At 45.1% G+C, this 19716-nt stretch overlaps 1 protein-coding gene across 6 annotated transcripts in view; it reads right to left on the bottom strand.

Annotated features, from left to right (window-relative positions):
- The window catches only part of PDE4C (phosphodiesterase 4C), a 322499-nt gene that overhangs the window by 30082 nt on the left and 272701 nt on the right, over window positions 1–19716 (bottom strand). For all 6 annotated transcript variants that reach the window (XM_075611049.1, XM_075611050.1, XM_075611051.1 and 3 more), the window contains one exon: window positions 2261–2452. In XM_075611049.1, the coding sequence (XP_075467164.1) occupies window positions 2261–2452 (192 nt within the window). The remainder of the gene's footprint in view (window positions 1–2260; window positions 2453–19716) is intronic.

Raw genomic sequence — 19716 nt, 5'->3', positions numbered from 1 at the left:
AAATAATTTACATTCTGAATTAGGGTTGCCAGGTGACTGGTATTGAACTGGACTGTCCTGTATTTGGATACTCTGTCCAGTAAGAAATGAGAGGTACTTTAATACTGGACATGTATGTGTCCGGAATTTTCCTCCCTGGACATAGTGACCTGACGCACCTGTCACCATTGAGTCCAGTATTTTTGGAGGAGCCACCTGGCAACCCTATTCTGAATGGAATTGCTGCTTTAATAAATTGGGGTATTTAATATAACAAAGAAGGACTAAATAATAAATATTTAAAACCAGAGACAGAACATGAAACACAGACAGAGCTCAGTGCACATCCAGTGAAACTTGTACACGGTACAGTGCCTAAATATATATGTATAGATATCTATTAAATAAAATGGTCTTTTAGTTTAACATTTTGGCCAAATTGTTGTAAGCCCCTGAGCCACTGCACGGCAGACCACATCTCAAGGGTCCCTAACACTAATATAAATTCTTAATAACCTGTGCATTACCAGGAAGAATGATTTATAATAAATCTGTCAAAATTAGTTGCATAGTTCTAAGTCTGATTGAAGCTCTTATTAACCTGTACATTACCAGGAAAAGCACTCTGTATTAGATTTGCTGCAAAAAGACCGTGCTGAGGCGCGCTGAGGGGAAACATCCCTATCAGCGCGGCTTTGGATGGCGCTTCCGCAGGCGTGCGGAGGCGTGTGGAAATGCAGGAGACAGGCAAGTTTAAATTTTGCAGCTCATGCAAGCGCAAGGCCAGTCACGTGACTGCCAGAAGCCAATGGCAGTCCGTGACGTCAGCGCCGTGACTCGGCGCGCTAGCCCCGTCTCCCGATCCGCCTCCAGGCCCCCCTCCCGAAAGCCTCCCAGCCGGCACACAAGCTCACTCGCTGACGCTCATGCAGGGACAAGAAAAATCTCCTGCTTGAGCAGGAGAGCATGAGCGTCAGCGCTGCCCAGCGCCGCTCCCTGCACCATGTCCCAGGCCTTAGTAGTGTCTCTGCTGCTGCTAGATCATGCAGTTACATTGTATATTCATGTTGTATGGGAAGTGAGTTGAAAGTTCTGTGAAATGACACCTGGAATTTCCTGTTCTATAAGTGACATCACCAAAGTGGCTTCCTGTTCTAGTTTATATTAAATGCTCATGAACTCCCCTCCCCCGCCCCTCAGGTTTATACAATCTTACATTATGGTAATGTATTTATGTTACTGATTTCGGATGTATAGCAATCCCCACCCAAAAAATATTTCTTGTACCCCTGCTTCATTGTGCTTTGTTTTAATGTGAAATGTTACGTTGTTTTTTTTTAAATAAGTCGGTCCTGTAGTATTAGATAATACCTACTGCATTTTTATGTTATTATTATTCAACTCTTAATGCCATTTCTAATAAGTTTTAAAGTATCCTTTGATTTCTATAGCAGGTTTAGGCCACCTCTCCAGCAGTGCAGGATATTTGTAACACTTTCCTGTTTGTAATAATTTGTTGCCAATATTTCCAGCAGTTTGAGCTGCAAACTGTAACAATAGATAATGTTACCTTAGCCATTATGTTAGGCACACAATCAGTATTTTGACAGATTTAGAATGGAAGCACCAAACGATTGCCAGCTTAGGTAACAATGTAGAATTATACACTGTCACATGCTTTACATACACAAATAACAAATAGAAGGAAACAAAATGGGGGGTGGGGGTGGGCGTCCAGAATGGTTTAAAATAGGAAAAATAATTAAATTTTTAGGGTGCAACCTGTCTTTAAAGCAGCATGTGTTGTCTTTTTAATAGGTAAGAAGCAAGGGGTCTCCGGAGCCGGACCCTTCATTTCAGCTCCGTGGCCCCCCTGCTCCCCGAGATACCTACCTCCATAGGTGATGCTGGTAGCAGCTCTGGAGGTTTAAAGGTCCTGGACACGCGGGCCAATAGGAAGCCACAAAGGATGGCGTCACGGCTTCCTATTGGTCCGCGTAATGCGGGACATTAAATCTGCCATTATGATCGCCCCACATAGCCCAGCGGGAGCTGCTACCGGCACCCCCTACGGAGGTCAGCATCATAGGAACAGGAGGTCCCTGGAGCTGAAATTAATGCAGTTCAGCTGCGGAGACCCCCTGCTTCCAACCTACAGTATTAAATAAAGGAAAGCAGAATTGCTGTTTTAATGTTTAGCACGGTTTAGTAAACCTGGCCCATAGACACGAGGCCCGGTTGACTCCCTGCTTCTCAGCCTCTCCCCTCCGTTCATACTCACAAGTCGCTGGCGATGGACGAATTCCGGGACATGGCTTTAGGAGAGAGGTCATAATCGCTGTCCGAGCGGTAAAGGAAGGATTCCCGTCTCTGGCTGTGGGGGAAGTTGCCCTGCAGGACCAGGCCCGAGCCGGGGCTGGCCTGGGGGTCCAGGGGGCTCCTGCCTGCCGACAGTCCATTCTCAACATCAAAACTAAAGACAAAGAGTGGGAGATGTCAGGACAGAGCCTAGAAAGATACACTCCTTCTACTGGCAGCAATACCTTGCAGGTCACTCTGCTAGCTGAAGAGGATAAAGGGGTAATCCTGCTTAGCTCATAATAACTCACTATGAACAACTTCACTGAAACAACCCCCCCTATTCGCTTTGTTTTATTCCTTAAAATGAGCCCAAAACCTAAATTAATATGGCGGCTCAGCACTTCTCACTTAGTGACATTATTATACCTCAAAGAACCTGATCTGAGAAGATGAAGCTGACATTTTTCTGATAAGATCCTTTGTAGTTGGCATAGACAAAAAGCTCTGTGCTGCCAGGTGGGGAAAGTGAACCCTCTACTGGAAATTAGAAACGGCTAGAAAAAAAATGAAAGAATAGTTCATTTTGACTGAACCACCTGTGCTGAAGCAGGGATATCATGAAAACCTGACCTGTCCGTGGACCTTGATTACTGGAGTTGGCCACCCCTGTACTAGGGGGAAAAGTTCGAGTTCCATTACTTTTATATTTAGACTGTAAGTAACACTACTATTTTATATACACTTACTTTCTTTTTCCACAGAACGGACGCATACGTCCCGATACTCTACTATTGCATCAATACTGTACACACTTTTCTAAGACCTAGTAAAAAAGGATGTCTGCCCTATTGGTTTAGGAATAACTGAACCCGTGCACGATGCCACTTTTGGTTACAGTTAGAGCTGTAATATATGCAGCTACTGAGGGGGAAAAGCGTTCCCTGCTATTCAAGACGTACAAAACAAATCCGTGCAAGGTCAAGAGACTATTTATACCTGCCAGGACAAATATAGCCCAGGACTAGAGCTAATTTTAGGGCAATCACCAAAGGCGTTACAATAAATTGTAGGTGGATTTTAATATATTAAATTCTTCCTGTGCTATATATATATATATATATATATATATATATATATATATATATATATATATATATATCAAACATGAAAAGAACCAGCACTCTAAATCAATCGTAATAAAGTGAATCAAATGTGCATATGAACCTTAATGTGTTATACATAGTTAAAGATGAATAATATATATACTTTTGAAAAAAAGTCTATAAGTCCAACCAAAAAGTACATGAAAATTGCAAGTAATGCCAATAAATTGCCAAACCAGATGAACGAGTAATCTAATAAAGAAACGCAACCAGCAAGGGGGGGGCTGCCCTTCTGAAGATGAACCACATCGAAATCTAAAACAGGAAAAGTGCACATGCCATAGTGCACGAGAGTATAAAAAATTGTACATTTATTTAAAGGGGGGGGGGGGGGGAAAGGTGACAAATACCGACTCACATGATATAGGGTAAAATCAAGTATATAGATAGAGATATCTGGTTACCGGAACCAACTGGTGAGACTCCAGTAGAAGCAATTGATAGATCGGAGCATATACTGTAGTAACTCCTGTGGAGCATGGCAAGCTGCGGACTCAGGAACAGCGACGGACTCAAGATCAATATCACGGACTACTAAGCAGTGATGAAACGCGTTGGGCCATTGCGTCGTCATGCCACTTTGACACGCTACGTCAGAACGTGCAGGAGTGTCTTCCTGGAGTGTCTCTATTGGAGTGTCTCCCTGGTTGCTGGAGCTCCATCAGAGCATTACCGTACGGTGTGGACTGTGATGACTTTATTGGACTCATGCTGCTTAATCTCGACTCATTCAGTAGTCGGCGATATTGATCTTGAGTCCATCGCTGTTCCTGAGTCCGCGGCTTTCCATGCTCTACAGGAGTTACTATATGCTCTACTGGATTCTCATAGGATTTTATCCTAAATCATGTGAGTGGGCATTTGTCGCCCCCCTTTTAATAAATTTGCTATTGTGCGCTTTTCGTGTGTGTGTGCGTGTGTGTGTATATATATATATATATATATATATATATATATACACATATATATATACACATATATATATATTCACAGCGCTTCTCCGTGTAGGGAGCATGCAGCTGGTGAAAACATTGGCCTTACATTTGTGAAAAACAGAAAGTATATGTAAAGACTCCTTACCAGGCAGACCACATTTCCTAAGACCACACAGCAGGGAAGAGACCACACACAGTAGTCCAATATCCAAAGGGAGAGAAAGGTCCTGTTTGTAGGACCGAAACGTCGGTGACTGCCAGTTTTTTGCAATATATTTTTGGATATTGGACTACTGTGTGTGCTGTCTCTTCCCTGCTGTGTGGCCCAGGAAACGTGGTCTGCCTGGTAAGGAGTCTCTACTTATAATCTATCTATGGGATAAGCACCTACTCTTACTCTATATGTGAGTGCCATCTGCCAACAATAACTAATATATATATGTATCCAATAAAGAATATCCCTTGTGAGCACATTCACATGTCTTAGACAGGTCTGCAACCCTGCCTTTCACCACTGTCACCTACTGTAGAATACAGTGCTTCCACTGCAGCAAGGGATTCTGGGAAATGACATGCAAATGAGCACACAATGTGTCACCTTTTGCCTGAAATCCATTTTTACATGGAACCCTTATAAGCAAATGCTCTGCTGTTCACACCACTTTTAAGCACCGCATGGGATTAGATGCAAAGCCAGTCAAACCACTCACAGACAGCTGTTTCGACCGTGTGGCTCTCATCAGTGTGAGGTTGGTAGTACTGGCTTTGCAATTTTCAAGGCTGCGTAGGTTTACTGTACACATTTTAAGTTATGATGGGTGAAAAAGGCAACAAAAAACCTCCACATGGAGGTTTATTGTCGCCTTTTTCACCCACCATAACTTAAAATGTGTATGATATATATATATATATATATATAGCAACTGTAAATATTACTGTATGTTCATTTGCATGTCTTAGGCAGGTCTGCAACCCTGTCTTTCACCATTATCGCCCAGCACACAGCACTTCCACTGCAGCAAGGGATTCTGGGAAAAGACATTTGCCTGTCAGATCTCAAATATATATATATATAGGGAACCATGTTAAAAATGGTTTTTGAAGCAAAAAGTGGCACTGTGTGCTCATTTGCATGTCATTTCCCAGAATCCCTTGCTGCAGTGGAAGTGCTGTGTGCTGGGTGATAATGGGGAAAGGCGGGGTTGCAGACCTGCCTAAGACATGCAGATGAGCATACAGTTGTAATATATATATATATATATATATATATATATATATATATATATATAATCAAAAAATAAATAGATGATACCGTTCTGTGGCTAACGAAATGCTTTTATTTGTGCGAGCTTTCGAGATACACTGATCTCTTCTTCCGGCGATGTTACAATGAATGAAGCAAGGATAACTTGAAAACAGTGTCTCTTGGAATGTTATCTGTGCTTGTCCTTCCCCCGGTGTGGATGTGTTTTATGGCTAGAGGTGTCAAAGGGTAACTGAAAGCAAGTGAAGATAGAGTGTGTATGTGTATCAGTATGAATAAAAATGAATGGAGAGCCCACAGTATAAACAGTGCTCTACACAAGGTGTGTGTGGAGTGAGAGGGATATAAATGGTGTGGGTGGGTGTGGAAATGTGAGAGTTTGTAGCACAACTAAAAGTGTGTGTGGATACTATGTGGTCCCTATTGGTGTATATGGATGGAGAAATAAGGAGTATTAGTATGTGTGAGAGACAGCTGTGTGTGCATACATATAGCACAATATGTACAGACATGGCCTTTAGCACTCATGGGAAGAGAGTTCGCTAGTGTCAGTAATGACTCATAAAATTTCGATCTCTGTTTAGGCCACTGCTGAGTGTCCCGAACAGTTGCATAAATTTGTATTCATGCAACCGTCTCTCTTTCGGGGTTTTAAGATTACCTTTGAGTATGGCAACCCTCAGATCGTTCATCTTATGGCCAGAGTCAGAGAAATGTTCGCCAACAGGACTGACTCTTGTTCCGCGTGTGATGCTGTGGCGATGCAGGTTCATTCTCTTGTTTAGCCCCTGTCCTGTCTCACCTATGTAGTAGCAGCCCCCTGGGCATTTCATGCACATGATGAGGTACACGACATTGCTGGAGGAACAGGTGAACCCTCCTCTGATTTTGTATTCCCGATTCTTGTGTGGTATTTGTATTGTGTCCGCTGTGTAGAGCATTGCGCAGGTTTTGCATCTTGGGTCCTGGCATGGTTTTGTCCCGCATTCAGTTGTACTGCTGAATACTTTACTCCTCACCATAAAATTCTTGAGATTATGGGGTTGTCTGTATGATAATAAGGGTGCTAATCTTATACTATATTAGTGAAAGCACTGTATGTTTGCCTGCCTGGATGTCCGGTGTCCCTAGGGGAAATCTCATTGGTCCCTTGGCCCGCCCGCCCCCGCACACCTCTCATTGGCCTGAGGCGGAGTGACGGGCCAAAGGACACACAGGGACACACACACACACACACACAGGGAACACAGGGACACACACACACACACACAGGGGGACACACACAGGGACACACACACAGGGGGACACACACACACACACAGGGGGACACACACACACACACACACACACACACACACACACACACACACACAGTGACACACACACACACACACACACACACACACACACACACACACACACACACGGATACAGACACACACACAGGGACACACACACACAGTGACACACACACTGTTACATACATTAGCGGGGCTCACAGTGTTAGCAGCACCCGCGCGCACCTCCTCCTCTCCCCGTGTCTCCCGCGCTTTCACCCTGCCCCCCCCTCCCCCGGCGCCGCTACAGTCAGCGACACACACACACTATTATTACCCCTTCAGCGCCCCCCCTCCCACCCAGTGTCAGCGGCCGTGCGAGACCCCCCCTCTATATCTCCCACCTCTCCCCCCCCCACACATATACATGCCCCCCCCTCCCCGGCGCTACAACTCACCCCTCCCCGGCGGGGGAACAGCCAGTGGCCAGGCAGGCTGCCTCGCGGCGCCGAGTGCCCAAGATGGCGGCGCCCGGGACACAGCGGGGGAGCGGCCACAACACGCTGCCTCCCGCCTCAGATCCACGTGGGACCTGCCGGATGGGTGAGTGAGCGGCCTTCACCTCCCCTCCACCCCCCCTTCACCTCCCCTCCACCCCCCCCCTCCCGTGTCAGTGTCTCCCCGATACCCCCTCCCCCCCCCCCCCGGCGCCGCTACAGTCAGCGGGGGAGCGAGCGAGCGCCCGGGACACAGCGGGAGAGCGGCCACAACAAGCTGCCTCCCGCCTCAGATCCACGTGGGACCTGCCGGACGGGTGAGTGAGCGGCCTTCACCTCCCCTCACCCCCCATCACCTCCCCTCACCCCCTTTCACCTCCCCTCACTCCACTTCTCCCTTCCACCCCCCTTCACCTCCCCATTTACCTCCCCCCCTCACCTCCCCTCCACCCCCCCCTTCACCCCCCCCTTCACCTCCCCTCCACCCCCCCTTCACCTCCCCTTCACCTCCCTTCCACCCCCCCCCCCTTCACCTCCCTTCCACTCCCCCCCCTTCACCTCCCCTCCACCCCCCCTTCACCTCCCCTCCACCCCCCACCTTCACCTCCCCTTCACCTCCCCTCCACCCCCCCTTCCCACCGCCTCCCCCCCCCCTTCCCACAGCCTCCCCCCCCTTCCCACCGCCTCCCCCCCCTTCCCACCGCCTCCCCCCCCCTTCCCTCCACCTTCCCACCCCCCTTCACCCCCCCTCCGCTCCCCTTTCCACCCCCCTCCGCTCCTCTTCCCCCCCCCCCTCCACCTCTTTTTCCCCTTTCCCCTCCCACCCCCTCCCACACTTCCACCCCCTCCTCTAACCCTTCCCCCCCCTCCTCTAACCCTTCCCCCCCTCCTCTAACCCTTCCCCCCCTCCTCTAACCCTTCCCCCCCTCCTCTAACCCTTCCCCCCCTCCTCTAACCCTTCCCCCCCCCTCCTCTAACCCTTCCCCCCCCTCCTCTAACCCTTCCCCCCCCTCCTCTAACCCTTCCCCCCCCTCCTCTAACCCTTCCCCCCCCTCCTCTAACCCTTCCCCCCCTCCTCTAACCCTTCCCCCCTCCTCCTCCACCCCTTGCCCCCCTCCTCCACCCCTTGCCCCCCTCCTCCACCCCTTGCCCCCCCTCCTCCACCCCTTGCCCCCCTCCTCCACCCCCTCCTCCCTTTCCCGCCGCCCTTCGCCTTCATGCCCGCCTTACCGCCTCCCCACCCCCGCCTCTGCCTTTCACCCGCCCTTACTCCGGCCGCCTCTGCCTTTCACCCACCGCCTCACAGCCGCTGCACGCACTCAACAGACACCCGCCACACTCGACACATACCTGCCGCCACACACACCTGCTGCCTCCCACCCCTACGCACCGACATCACTGACCCACCGCCTCACACCCTAGCAGGACCCCCACTCACAGACAGCACTCACAACCCACGCGCCAGACGCCGCCTCACACCCTTGCAGGACCCCCACTCACAGGCAGCACTCACAACCCACGCACCACCCGCCGCCTCACACCCTAGCAGGACCCCCACTCGCACACAGCACTCACAACCCACGCGCCACCCGCCGCCTCACACCCTAGCAGGACACACGACTCAGATTTTTACATCACTTATGCCACCAAAATATACATTGTACTGTGGTGTGGTTACAATAAACCATTTTTATACAACATCGTATTACATTTTCTTCCATCTTTCTTTTCAATATTATTATCCAACCTTTACAACAAACAGTCACCTATTGTTCCACGATTTATAAATAATACTACCTATTACGCATTTACATCCCGGGCAACGCCGGGTCTCTCAGCTAGTATATATATATATAAACACACATTCCCAGATAGCTCAAACTCCTACATCCACCACATCATGAATATATATTTATGCCAAAATGAGTGCTACTGAGCGTGGCAAATGTATACAACAGAAGACAGGGGTGCCCAATGCTACATCAAATTGTCAAAACATATATGGTAATGAGTATAAAGTATAAATACTTGAATAATAATAGTAATAACTTGGTTATTATTCAAGTATGTATACTTTATACTCATTACCATATATGTTTTGACAATTTGATGTAGCATTGGGCACCCGTGTCTTGTCTTCTCTTTATATATATATATATATATATATACCAATTTATTTGCGATCTGACAGGTAAATGTTTTATAAGCATAGATTAATAACCCCTTTGTTGCCAGATGAGCCAGAAACCCATACTGGCCCCTCCGGCAGCAAATGGTGCCCTCTGCCATTTATAGCGGCAGACCCATATAATGCACAGAGTACACTGTGGGCACTATATAAATAAAGATATACATACAAACTACAATAGTGCCAATCAGGCACAATAGCGTTGAAGTTAATTGCCCTGATAGGCACTATTGCAGTTTAATGAATAATCCGCACACAAACCTACCGCTATACATAATGATATACACAGATCTGCACATACACACTCGCACATGTACCCAGACATACAGAGACCTACACGTTATATATTGTTTTATACATTTTGCTGACATGGTAAGTCTTTGCTTGCTTTGTTATACACTGTAGCTGATAAACCGCTGAGAGTGACCTACTGAACTAATGACAGCAACATGTGTAACAGGTTAAAACGAAGTCATTGGTGACTTTGGAGGACCAGGGTGGAGTCCCGAAAGGAGGACCCCTGGTTCCAATGCTGTAAGTCAGGAGTGGCCAACTCCAGTCCTCAAGGGCCACCACCAGGTCAGGTTTTAAAAATATCGCTGCTTCAGCCCAGGTGGCTCAATCAGAGGCTCAGCAGGGATATCCTTAAAGCTGCAGTTCAGTCTTTTTTTTTTTTTTGTTTTAATTTATTTTGTTACTTGAATAGTTTCATGTGTGCAATCTCTAATTACCTAAAGAACTGTATAGCTGCAGGTCAATTCGTTCTCCATGTATTGATAGGCGAAATTTGGTGACATAATTAGAGCTGGCATATGTTTTTATTTGCTTCTGTCTGTCAGTGGAAGCTCATGAATATTCATGAGCACTCCTGCACTGACATGTGCTAGAGGGAGGGCAGCGCTGACAAAGGGGTGTGCCAGAGATTGTGACAGGACATGAAGGGGCAGTGCCTTAGCAAATGGCTGTTAAAATAGAATACAAGAAAATTGGTCTTTCAAAGTTGTTTTTAAAAGTATTTTTTCTTACTACAGAACTGATTTATTAAAAAAACACACATGCAGGATATTGACTGAACTGCAGCTTTAAAACCCAAACTGTTGGTGGCCCTTATAACCCGGAGTTTGTTTTTTTTTTAAACATCAATGTCCTTGGAGAAAATATTAGTCTGTCAATATTTTGCCAAACCAGCAAAATACTAACTGACCCCACAACGCGAAGGGCGACCAGGATGAAAAAGCAATGGGAAATCAATATATTTTTTTAAAAAACAGTCAAAGAAGAAAGTTATTCGTTGGATAAAACTGCTGTTTTCTAGGACAAGGGGGGGAAAAAAGCACAAAAAAATGCAAATATTTAGATTGCAAACAATTTACTGATGACAGACATATAAATTGAACCAGATAATAAACACAGTAAAATACATAATATAAAAAGTACAAGATTGAACAATGTAACAACCAAACAAATGGCATGGAATAAAATACAAATACAGTTTGATAGAACCAAGGTTGGAGCAAGTGATAGCCTAAAACTCTGATACTGCCACTATAGTTAGTGGATTAGATGTTATTCTAAAAATGTTTGAGTACACCCTGCTCTCTAAACCTGTATATAGATTGGTATTGTAAAATGAAGATTGTAGGAGTCCATGTTAAAATGGACATGAAGCAAAAGGTGACACTGTGCTCATTTGCATGTCATTACCCAGAATCCATAGCTGCAGTGGAAGCACTGCATGCTAAGAGATAATGGGGAAATACAGGGTTGCAGACCTGTCTCAGGTTGTGAATGTGTTCACAAATAGTATTTGAAATGACAATCGAATAATTAGGTAACAAATTAGTTACATTGTTATTAATAATTGTAACAGTTAAATACAATTCCAAGATTGTTATGAAGTGAATACATACAAGGAATGACATGATGGGTCCTGCGTACAGTTTTCTTACACAAGCAAAATTAAACACGTTCTCTTGAAGGTAAATCTGCCCGGAACACATTTTCCCGGCCGCTTCGCTTAGCGACTGTTCATAAAAATATTTATTGCAAATTGTCAAAACACAATCCGGTCTGGAATTACCTCGGCACGGGAGAATTAAGATAGAACTAGCAAGAAGTCCCCAGCAGAGAGCAATATTGCTACATTCAAGCAGTTAACTCATATAATGTTAGTTTTTTTGCCCTGCAAGTATGTCCTGTGCTCTTTATAATATAAAAAAAAAAGTGTTAAAAAAAAATCATGATTTTATTCTGCTCTTGCTTCTGAGGTTACCATGGTAACCTTTACACTGCTCTGGGGAGAGCTTCATTTTAACCCCCCGGACACTTATTGTTGCAAACTTTCATATCTCATGAACGGAACGTCAGATATAAAAAATAAAAACAGCTTTGGAAAGCATTTGCTCCTGCTCCATATTGATGAAGTTTGTTATTTAAATGTTTTGCATGAGGCGAGGAGCAGAAGAGGTCAACAACGCACTGTGAATTGAATTGACAAAACTCTGGTATATTGATGCAAATTTTGATGCATCTCACTATATTATGGCTACAAGCCTTTCCTCTGGTAAGCCCTCCAACCCCATCCCCATATTGATATCTGAGGAAACGGAGCAAAAAGCACGTAAAGCAACTCAATCACATATCTCGTAATGGCTCTTACTCAATACTTTGTGAAGTCCCTAACCCTCGCTGGAGAAGATTGTAGTCCCATTATAATGGAGCTGATCTCTTCTCCAGCACAGGGATGAGGCTTTACTGCATACTGAATAAGTAAGTATAGATCTTTCTGCTTCCTAATAAGTATAGAGTTGTGTAAATGTGCCAACATTGGCACAGCTTTGCGCGGTGGTGAAAAAGTTTGTGGTGAAAGCTTCCTTCAAGGTTATAGCTTTATAAACGTTCGTAGTGTGTCTGAACGTTATCAACGGAAGTGTGAAAACGGCCCATTTCTGAAACTTGCTGCGAAAACCTACCGATTTCTCCCCCGCAAAAGTCTAAAAAATAAAATTTAAAAAAGCCTTGCAACATTCGGCAGTGTAATTATTATAATTTATGGGTGAATTTTAAGGTAATGAGAGTTGGCTGATTTTTGGGTGGGAAATCACCGATTTTGTGAACTTCCTGCAGTGGTTTGAACATCCCTGGCCTAAAGCACAGATGTGGAAGATATTTGCGCACTGCAGAAACAGAGTGATTATGTGAACATCTGCAGAAAATCAGAAAGCACTATCTTACTAATGACTGAAAATGGAACAGCTGCATTCAATTTGTTGGAGTTTCTTTTACTTTGGAGACATTACAGTGGTTAAGTCCGTCACTGCTGCGCAGTGCATGGTCAAGTTTCACATTAGTAGCGGGTGACTTTCGCAAATGCGGTTCCCAAGGGAATCTAGAAGGTTTGCGGTTATATATGTATCCACACACACTGTGTGTTGATAAATTGCCTCTGGTGAAAAAATGTATCATACGGACTGTATGTAATAATGACAAGCGTCATTAAAATGTATACGTGTTATAATTCTACTATGAATTCTCCAGCTGTCTTAATAGGCTTAAGGTTCCAATGTTCAACCAATAGGAGTAGGAGAAAGACAATGGCATTCTCCTGTGCATGTGGTCTGTATTAGGACATATAAATCCATGACACTACCTGCTAATTAGGTGCAGTTGGACGGACGATGACGAACATACAAACATGGGGTATGATGCATGGTCTCAGCTGTCTCAGTGTCGCATGACAACCACTTGCCGGCAATATACCAAGCCAATGACAAGTTCAAGGGCCTAGCAATGCAGAACAAGGACTGACATCTTATACCGGATTATAGACAGACTGCCCTGACAGAGGCTCTGCTAAGCATTGAGTAACCCCTTCTGTGCTGGAAAGAAAGGAGAGCGGTACCACGTCATGGAGTGTGGCACTCCAGGGGCCCCATGGTGTAGAGCAAAGGGCAAACTCCAGTCCTCAACAGCCACCGATAGGTCAGGTTTTCAAGATATTCCTGCTTCAGCACAGGTGGCTCAATCACTGGCTGACTCATAATGACTGAGCCACTAATTGAACCACCTGTGATGAAGCAGGGATATCCTTAAAACCTGACCTGGTGGTGGCTGTCACGGTAGCTTATGACAAGATATAATGAACACCTATTATCTGGGTTGAACTGAACGAGGCTTAGATATAATAAAATATAATTTATTCCTTAAATAAGGTGAACACAGCAATATAGTACAATTAACAGGCAAGAAGATAACACTTACTTAGGGTTGGGGGATGGAGAAGTATCCGCTAGCAATTCTCCAGCAGTCCAGTGACATTCAAGATTGTATCAGAAGCACAACTCCAGCACAACTAAAAACTGTAGGGTTGACACAGTTTATATACCTGTGCAACCCTATTCTTAACATTGAACACGGCCTATTGGTGAACAATTATCTGTATCCACTCTCTATTGTGGAGACACAGACTAACAGACTAACCCATGCCCTCAGGTAACAATTAGACTGACAGAGTTTGTTGATTGACTAATACTTAATCCCTAGACATTGGGTAACAATCAAGGCAGTTACTTTTTGATCACCGTGCTTAGGCTACTCAGCCATCTGCCCTTCATGGCCTATTAGCCTAGCAAATGGTGTCTGCATTTTCAGAACAGATCAAAAATAAAATACATATACACTTTAATATCTACACATATTAATAAGTTCCATTCTGGTGGGCCCAGTGGGTCGACCTTTGCCAGTTTTTAATGCCTACAGTGACTCCACATATTGGCCAAATATGAACTCTCTGCGACCTCCAGAACTGGAGATACAGAAATGCACTTTAAAACATTAAAATACATGATTATAATGAAACATGGGAACAGGGGAACATACATTTTCAAGGTATAACAAGGTGCAAACCTCATCCCTGGACCGCAGTCCAGTTAACTCCTTGTCTCTCTGGTGAGGTCAGGGGATGGCCATATGGGGTGCAACCCCTTTAATACCGGGCCACCCCCTTTCTCCCTCTACAGTGGCCCTAGAGGACTGTAGGTGGTCATCCCTGTTGTAGTGGCTATGCCATCGGCTTTCTGCTAGTTGTCTAGGCAAGATCGGGTTCTGTGCTCCTGTGGAGAGCTAAATGCCATCTATCTGTCAGAGGGAACGGAACAGGGGGATTCCTCCTCTTCCAACTCCGTCATCAGTGAAGCAGCAATCACGTGATTGCAATGGGTTCAATGTTATTGTTTGCTCAGAACACTTCCATTTTCTCGTTTAGGAAGCTGGAACATGATAATTATGGAGTACACTGGGGAGACTGACTTGGTAGGGTGAGTGGGATGATTGGAGAAACCGCTCTAAACAAGGCAGGGACATTATAATGAAAATAGCACTTATTTGGACATTTAGTTAACACAAAAAGATGGTGGAAATAATGGGGGTTGTCTCATGGATGTGGGAAAGGCCTCCTATTATCATCTTGATCAGAGCCCATAGAAGCATAGCACCACTGCTGGGGCCAGCATAGTCATAGTGAAGACATTCGCGTGTCATTAAAAGAAAGAAGATAGACGAGGTAAGTAGAGGGAGAAAAGAAACAGGTTAAACGGGTATCAAGACAGGAGAACCCTATATCCGAACCTAACGTCTGTAATATGCGTCTGACTAAAGTTATGTTTTGTACATTCTGTGAGTTAATTATTTAATTTCAAAATTGTGCATTTTTGTGTTTTTGAGTTAAGCGTGAGCATCTGATTTATACCTTTTAACTTTTTTTTAAGTATAAAGTAGGGCCCCGGTTGTTGGCGTTTCGCCAATACGGCTGTACCGAGAAGGGGGCCACCATGTTCGCGTATGCGCAGAAGAGGGATGGCCGAGTTTGTGCATGCGCAGAAGGGGGACTGCCGAGTCTGCGCATGCGCAGAAGGGGGGAGTGGCTGAGTTCGTGCATGTGCAGAAGGGGGACTGCCGAGTCTGCGCATGCGCAGAAGGAGGGAAGCGGCAGAGTTTGTGCATGAGCAGAAGGGGGAGCGGCTGAGTTCGTGCATGCGCAGAAGGGGGACTGCCAAGTCTGCGCATGCATAGAAGGGGGGAGCGGCTGAGTTCGTGCATGCGCAGATGGGGGACTTCAGAGTCTGCGCATGCGCAGAAGGAGGGAAGCGGCAGAGTTCGTGCATGCGCAGAAGGGGGAGCAGCTAAGTTCATGCATGCGCAAAAGGGGGACTGCCGAGTCTGCGCATGCGTAGAAGGGGGGAGCGGCTGAGTTCGTGCATGCGCAGATGGGGGACTGCAGGAGGGGTAGAAGACACAGAAAATCGCTGGTGGACATAGCAGATGCTATATTCCACTTTTCGGAGATTTTCCGCTTTCCGGCGGCACCCTGGAACAGAACCCGCTGTATGAGTGGGGCCCTACTGTAATTTAAACATGGAAAATTGTGAAGATGTGTTGAAATCTGTCATGTTTACCAGTAATATTGGAGAACCAATGAAAAGAATAATGAGAAGAATAAAAAGAAAGAAGCGGTTGTACTGTGTCTCTGAGTTTAAGAGACCTAAAACCTGTTAATGGGGGAGGAGTTATAGGGGGCGGTAATAGGAACAGTTAGGGGAGGAGTTATAGAAGCAGTTAGGGGAGGCGTTATAGGGAGCGGTTACAGGAGAAGTTAGGGGAGGAGTTATAGGGAGCAGTTACAGGAGCAGTTAGGGGAGGAGTTATAAGACTAGTTAGGGAAGGTGTTATTCAGCACAATATTATAATTAAATATGTAGGCCTATAATGGGTGAAGTTTTTCTATCTCTATGCATCAATGAAATCTGCAAGGTTTAGGTCCCATTAACATCTGCTCCTAGAAGAGTCAATAGAAGAAAAAAAGATTAACGCTCTTCATACATTTGGCGTTAAATGAGTTAAGCCTGTACCAGCCTGCTCCTGACTGTAGTGGTATGTGCTTCTTGCACAGAGGAACAGAAGAAACAGACTAACTGCCTCTCTATTTGTATTCTGTGTGGGACAGGATAGCAGGTGCAGAAGGAATCTGGAAATGAGGATAACTGGATTTAAACTCCCCTCCCTGTGAGCACTTAGAGGGAGTGAGGGGGGTGGCTGTGCAGGGCACTCCGCTAGGATATTAACTGCTAACAAACTGGGAACAGTGGATACAAAAAAAGAGCAGATCTACAATATATGAGTGAGCAGTAATACAAATACAGACATTCATCGTCCATATACAGATATGAATAGGTTTCTATCTATAAACATGTTTTAAATTACACTTTAATGTGTTTGGCACTCTGAAAGGTGACATACACAACTACAAACATACACAAACACTGTATATCCACATACAGGTATATATATATATATATATATATATATATATATATATATATATATATATATATATATATATATATATATATATATATATATGTATATATATGTATATATATGTATATATATATATATCAAAAAATAAATAGATGATACCGTTCTGTGGCTAACGAAATGCTTTTATTTGTGCGAGCTTTTGAGATACACTGATCTCTTCTTCAGCGATGTTACAATGAATGAAGCAAGCAAAGGGTATACTTAAAAACAGTGTCTCTTGGAATGTTATCTGTGCTTGTCCCTCCCCTGTGTGTGGATGTGATTTATGGCTAGAGGTGTTAAATGGTTCCTGAAAGTTAGTGATGCAAGTGTGTGTGTGTATCTGTGTGAATATAAATGAATGGAGAGCCCACAGTGTATACAGTGCTTTACAAAAGGTGTGTGTGCAGTGTGAGTTAATATAAATGTTGTGTGTAGGTGTGGAAATGTGAGAGATTGTAGCATAACTAAAAGTGTGTGTAGATACTATGTTGTCCCTATTGGTGTATAGGGATGGAAAAACAAGGAGTATTAGTATGTGTAAGAGACAGCTGTGTGTGCATAGATATAGCACAGTGTGTACAGACATGGCATTTAGCGCTCATGGGAAGAGAGTTCACTTGTGTCAGTAATGACTCATAAAATTTCGATCTCTGTTTAGGCCACCGCTAAGTGTCCCGAACAGTTGCATAAATTTGTATTCATGCAACCGTCTCTCTTTCGGTGTTTTAAGATTACCTTTGAGTATGGCAACCCTCAGATCGTTCATCTTATGGCCAGAGTCACAGAAATGTTCGCCGACAGGACCGTCTCTTGTTCCGCGTGTGATGCTGTGGCGATGCAGGTTCATTCTCTTGTTTAGCCCCTGCCCCGTCTCACCTATGTAGTAGCAGCCCCCTGGGCATTTCATGCACATGATGAGGTACACGACATTGCTGGAGGAACAGGTGAACCTTCCTCTGATTTTGTATTCCCGATTCCTGTGTGGTATTTGTATTGTGTCCGCTGTGTAGAGCATTGCGCAGGTTTTGCATCTTGCGTCCCGGCATGGTTTCGTCCCGCATTCAGTTGTACTGCTGAATACTTTACTCCTCACCATAATATTCTTGAGATTATGGGGTTGTCTGTATGATAATAAGGGTGCTTCAGGGAAGACCTGTTGCAGTCTTGTATCTTCCTGGAGGATGGGTTGCAGTTCCCTGGCGATCTTGCGTAGGATTCCTAGGTGTGGGTTATATGTGACCACCAAAGGTACCCTGTCGCTTGTCTCTTTCTGTTTGTATTCAAGGAGATCACTTCTTGGTATTCTGGTGGCTTTGTGAATTTGCTGGTCTACAATTCTGTGGTTATATCCACGGGTTATAAAATCTGATCTCAAGGCTTTAATCCGCTGGTCTCTGTCTGCTGTGTCGGAGCATATCCGGTTGTATCGTATGACTTGACTGTAGATGAATGCATATTTGGTGTGTGTCGGGTGGAAGCTGTTGTCCCTCAAATAGCTGGCTCTGTCTGTAGGTTTGCGGTATACAGAAGTCTGTAGTTGGTTGTTCTTTATAGTAATGATGGTGTCTAGGAAATGTACTTCGTCCGGGGAAATGACACATACCTCCAGACAACCGGGACCGCTATGGGTACTCGGATGGCGCCACAGTATGCCAATCTGTTCTGCGCAAAACTGGAAAGTGACTTTCTTTCCACCTGTCACTTGAAACCCCTTACATACCTTCGCTACATCGATGACATCCTCCTGATTTGGACCTCTGGCGAACAGAACCTCCTACAGTTCTATGACAACTTCAATACGTTCCACCCGACCATCAACCACAAACTCACCCATTCCCCGGACGAAGTACATTTCCTAGACACCACCATTACTATAAAGAACAATCAACTACAGACTTCTGTATACTGCAAACCTACAGACAGAGCCAGCTATTTGAGGGACAACAGCTTCCACCCGACACACACCAAACATGCAACCATCTACAGTCAAGCCATACGATACAACCGGATATGCTCCGACACAGCAGACAGAGACCAGCGGATTAAAGCCTTGAGATCAGATTTTATAAACCGTGGATATAACCACAGAATTGTATACCAGCAAATTCACAAAGCCACCAGAATACCAAGAAGTGATCTCCTTGAATACAAACAGAAAGAGACAAGCGACAGGGTACCTTTGGTGGTCACATATAACCCACACCTAGGAGCCCTACGCAAGATCGCCAGGGAACTACAACCCATCCTCCAGGAAGATACAAGACTGCAACAGGTCTTCCCTGAAGCACCCTTATTATCATACAGACAACCTCATAATCTCAAGAATATTATGGTGAGGAGTAAAGTATTCAGCAGTACAACTGAATGCGGGACGAAACCATGCCAGGACGCAAGATGCAAAACCTGCGCAATGCTCTATACAGCGGACACAATACAAATACCACACAGGAATCGGGAATACAAAACCAGAGGAAGGTTCACCTGTTCCTCCAGCAATGTCGTGTACCTCATCATGTGCATGAAATGCCCAGGGGGCTGCTACTACATAGGTGAGACGGGGCAGGGGCTAAACAAGAGAATGAACCTGCATCGCCACAGCATCACACGCGGAACAAGAGACGGTCCTGTCGGCGAACATTTCTCTGACTCTGGCCATAAGATGAATGATCTGAGGGTTGCCATACTCAAAGGTAATCTTAAAACACCGAAAGAGAGACGGTTGCGTGAATACAAATGTATGCAACTGTTTGGGACAC

Source organism: Ascaphus truei, chromosome 8, assembly GCF_040206685.1.
Source record: "Ascaphus truei isolate aAscTru1 chromosome 8, aAscTru1.hap1, whole genome shotgun sequence".
Classification (NCBI taxonomy): Eukaryota; Metazoa; Chordata; class Amphibia; order Anura; family Ascaphidae; genus Ascaphus; species Ascaphus truei.
The sequence above is the reverse complement of the archived record's forward strand: the minus strand, read 5'-3'. Positions and strand labels throughout refer to the sequence as shown.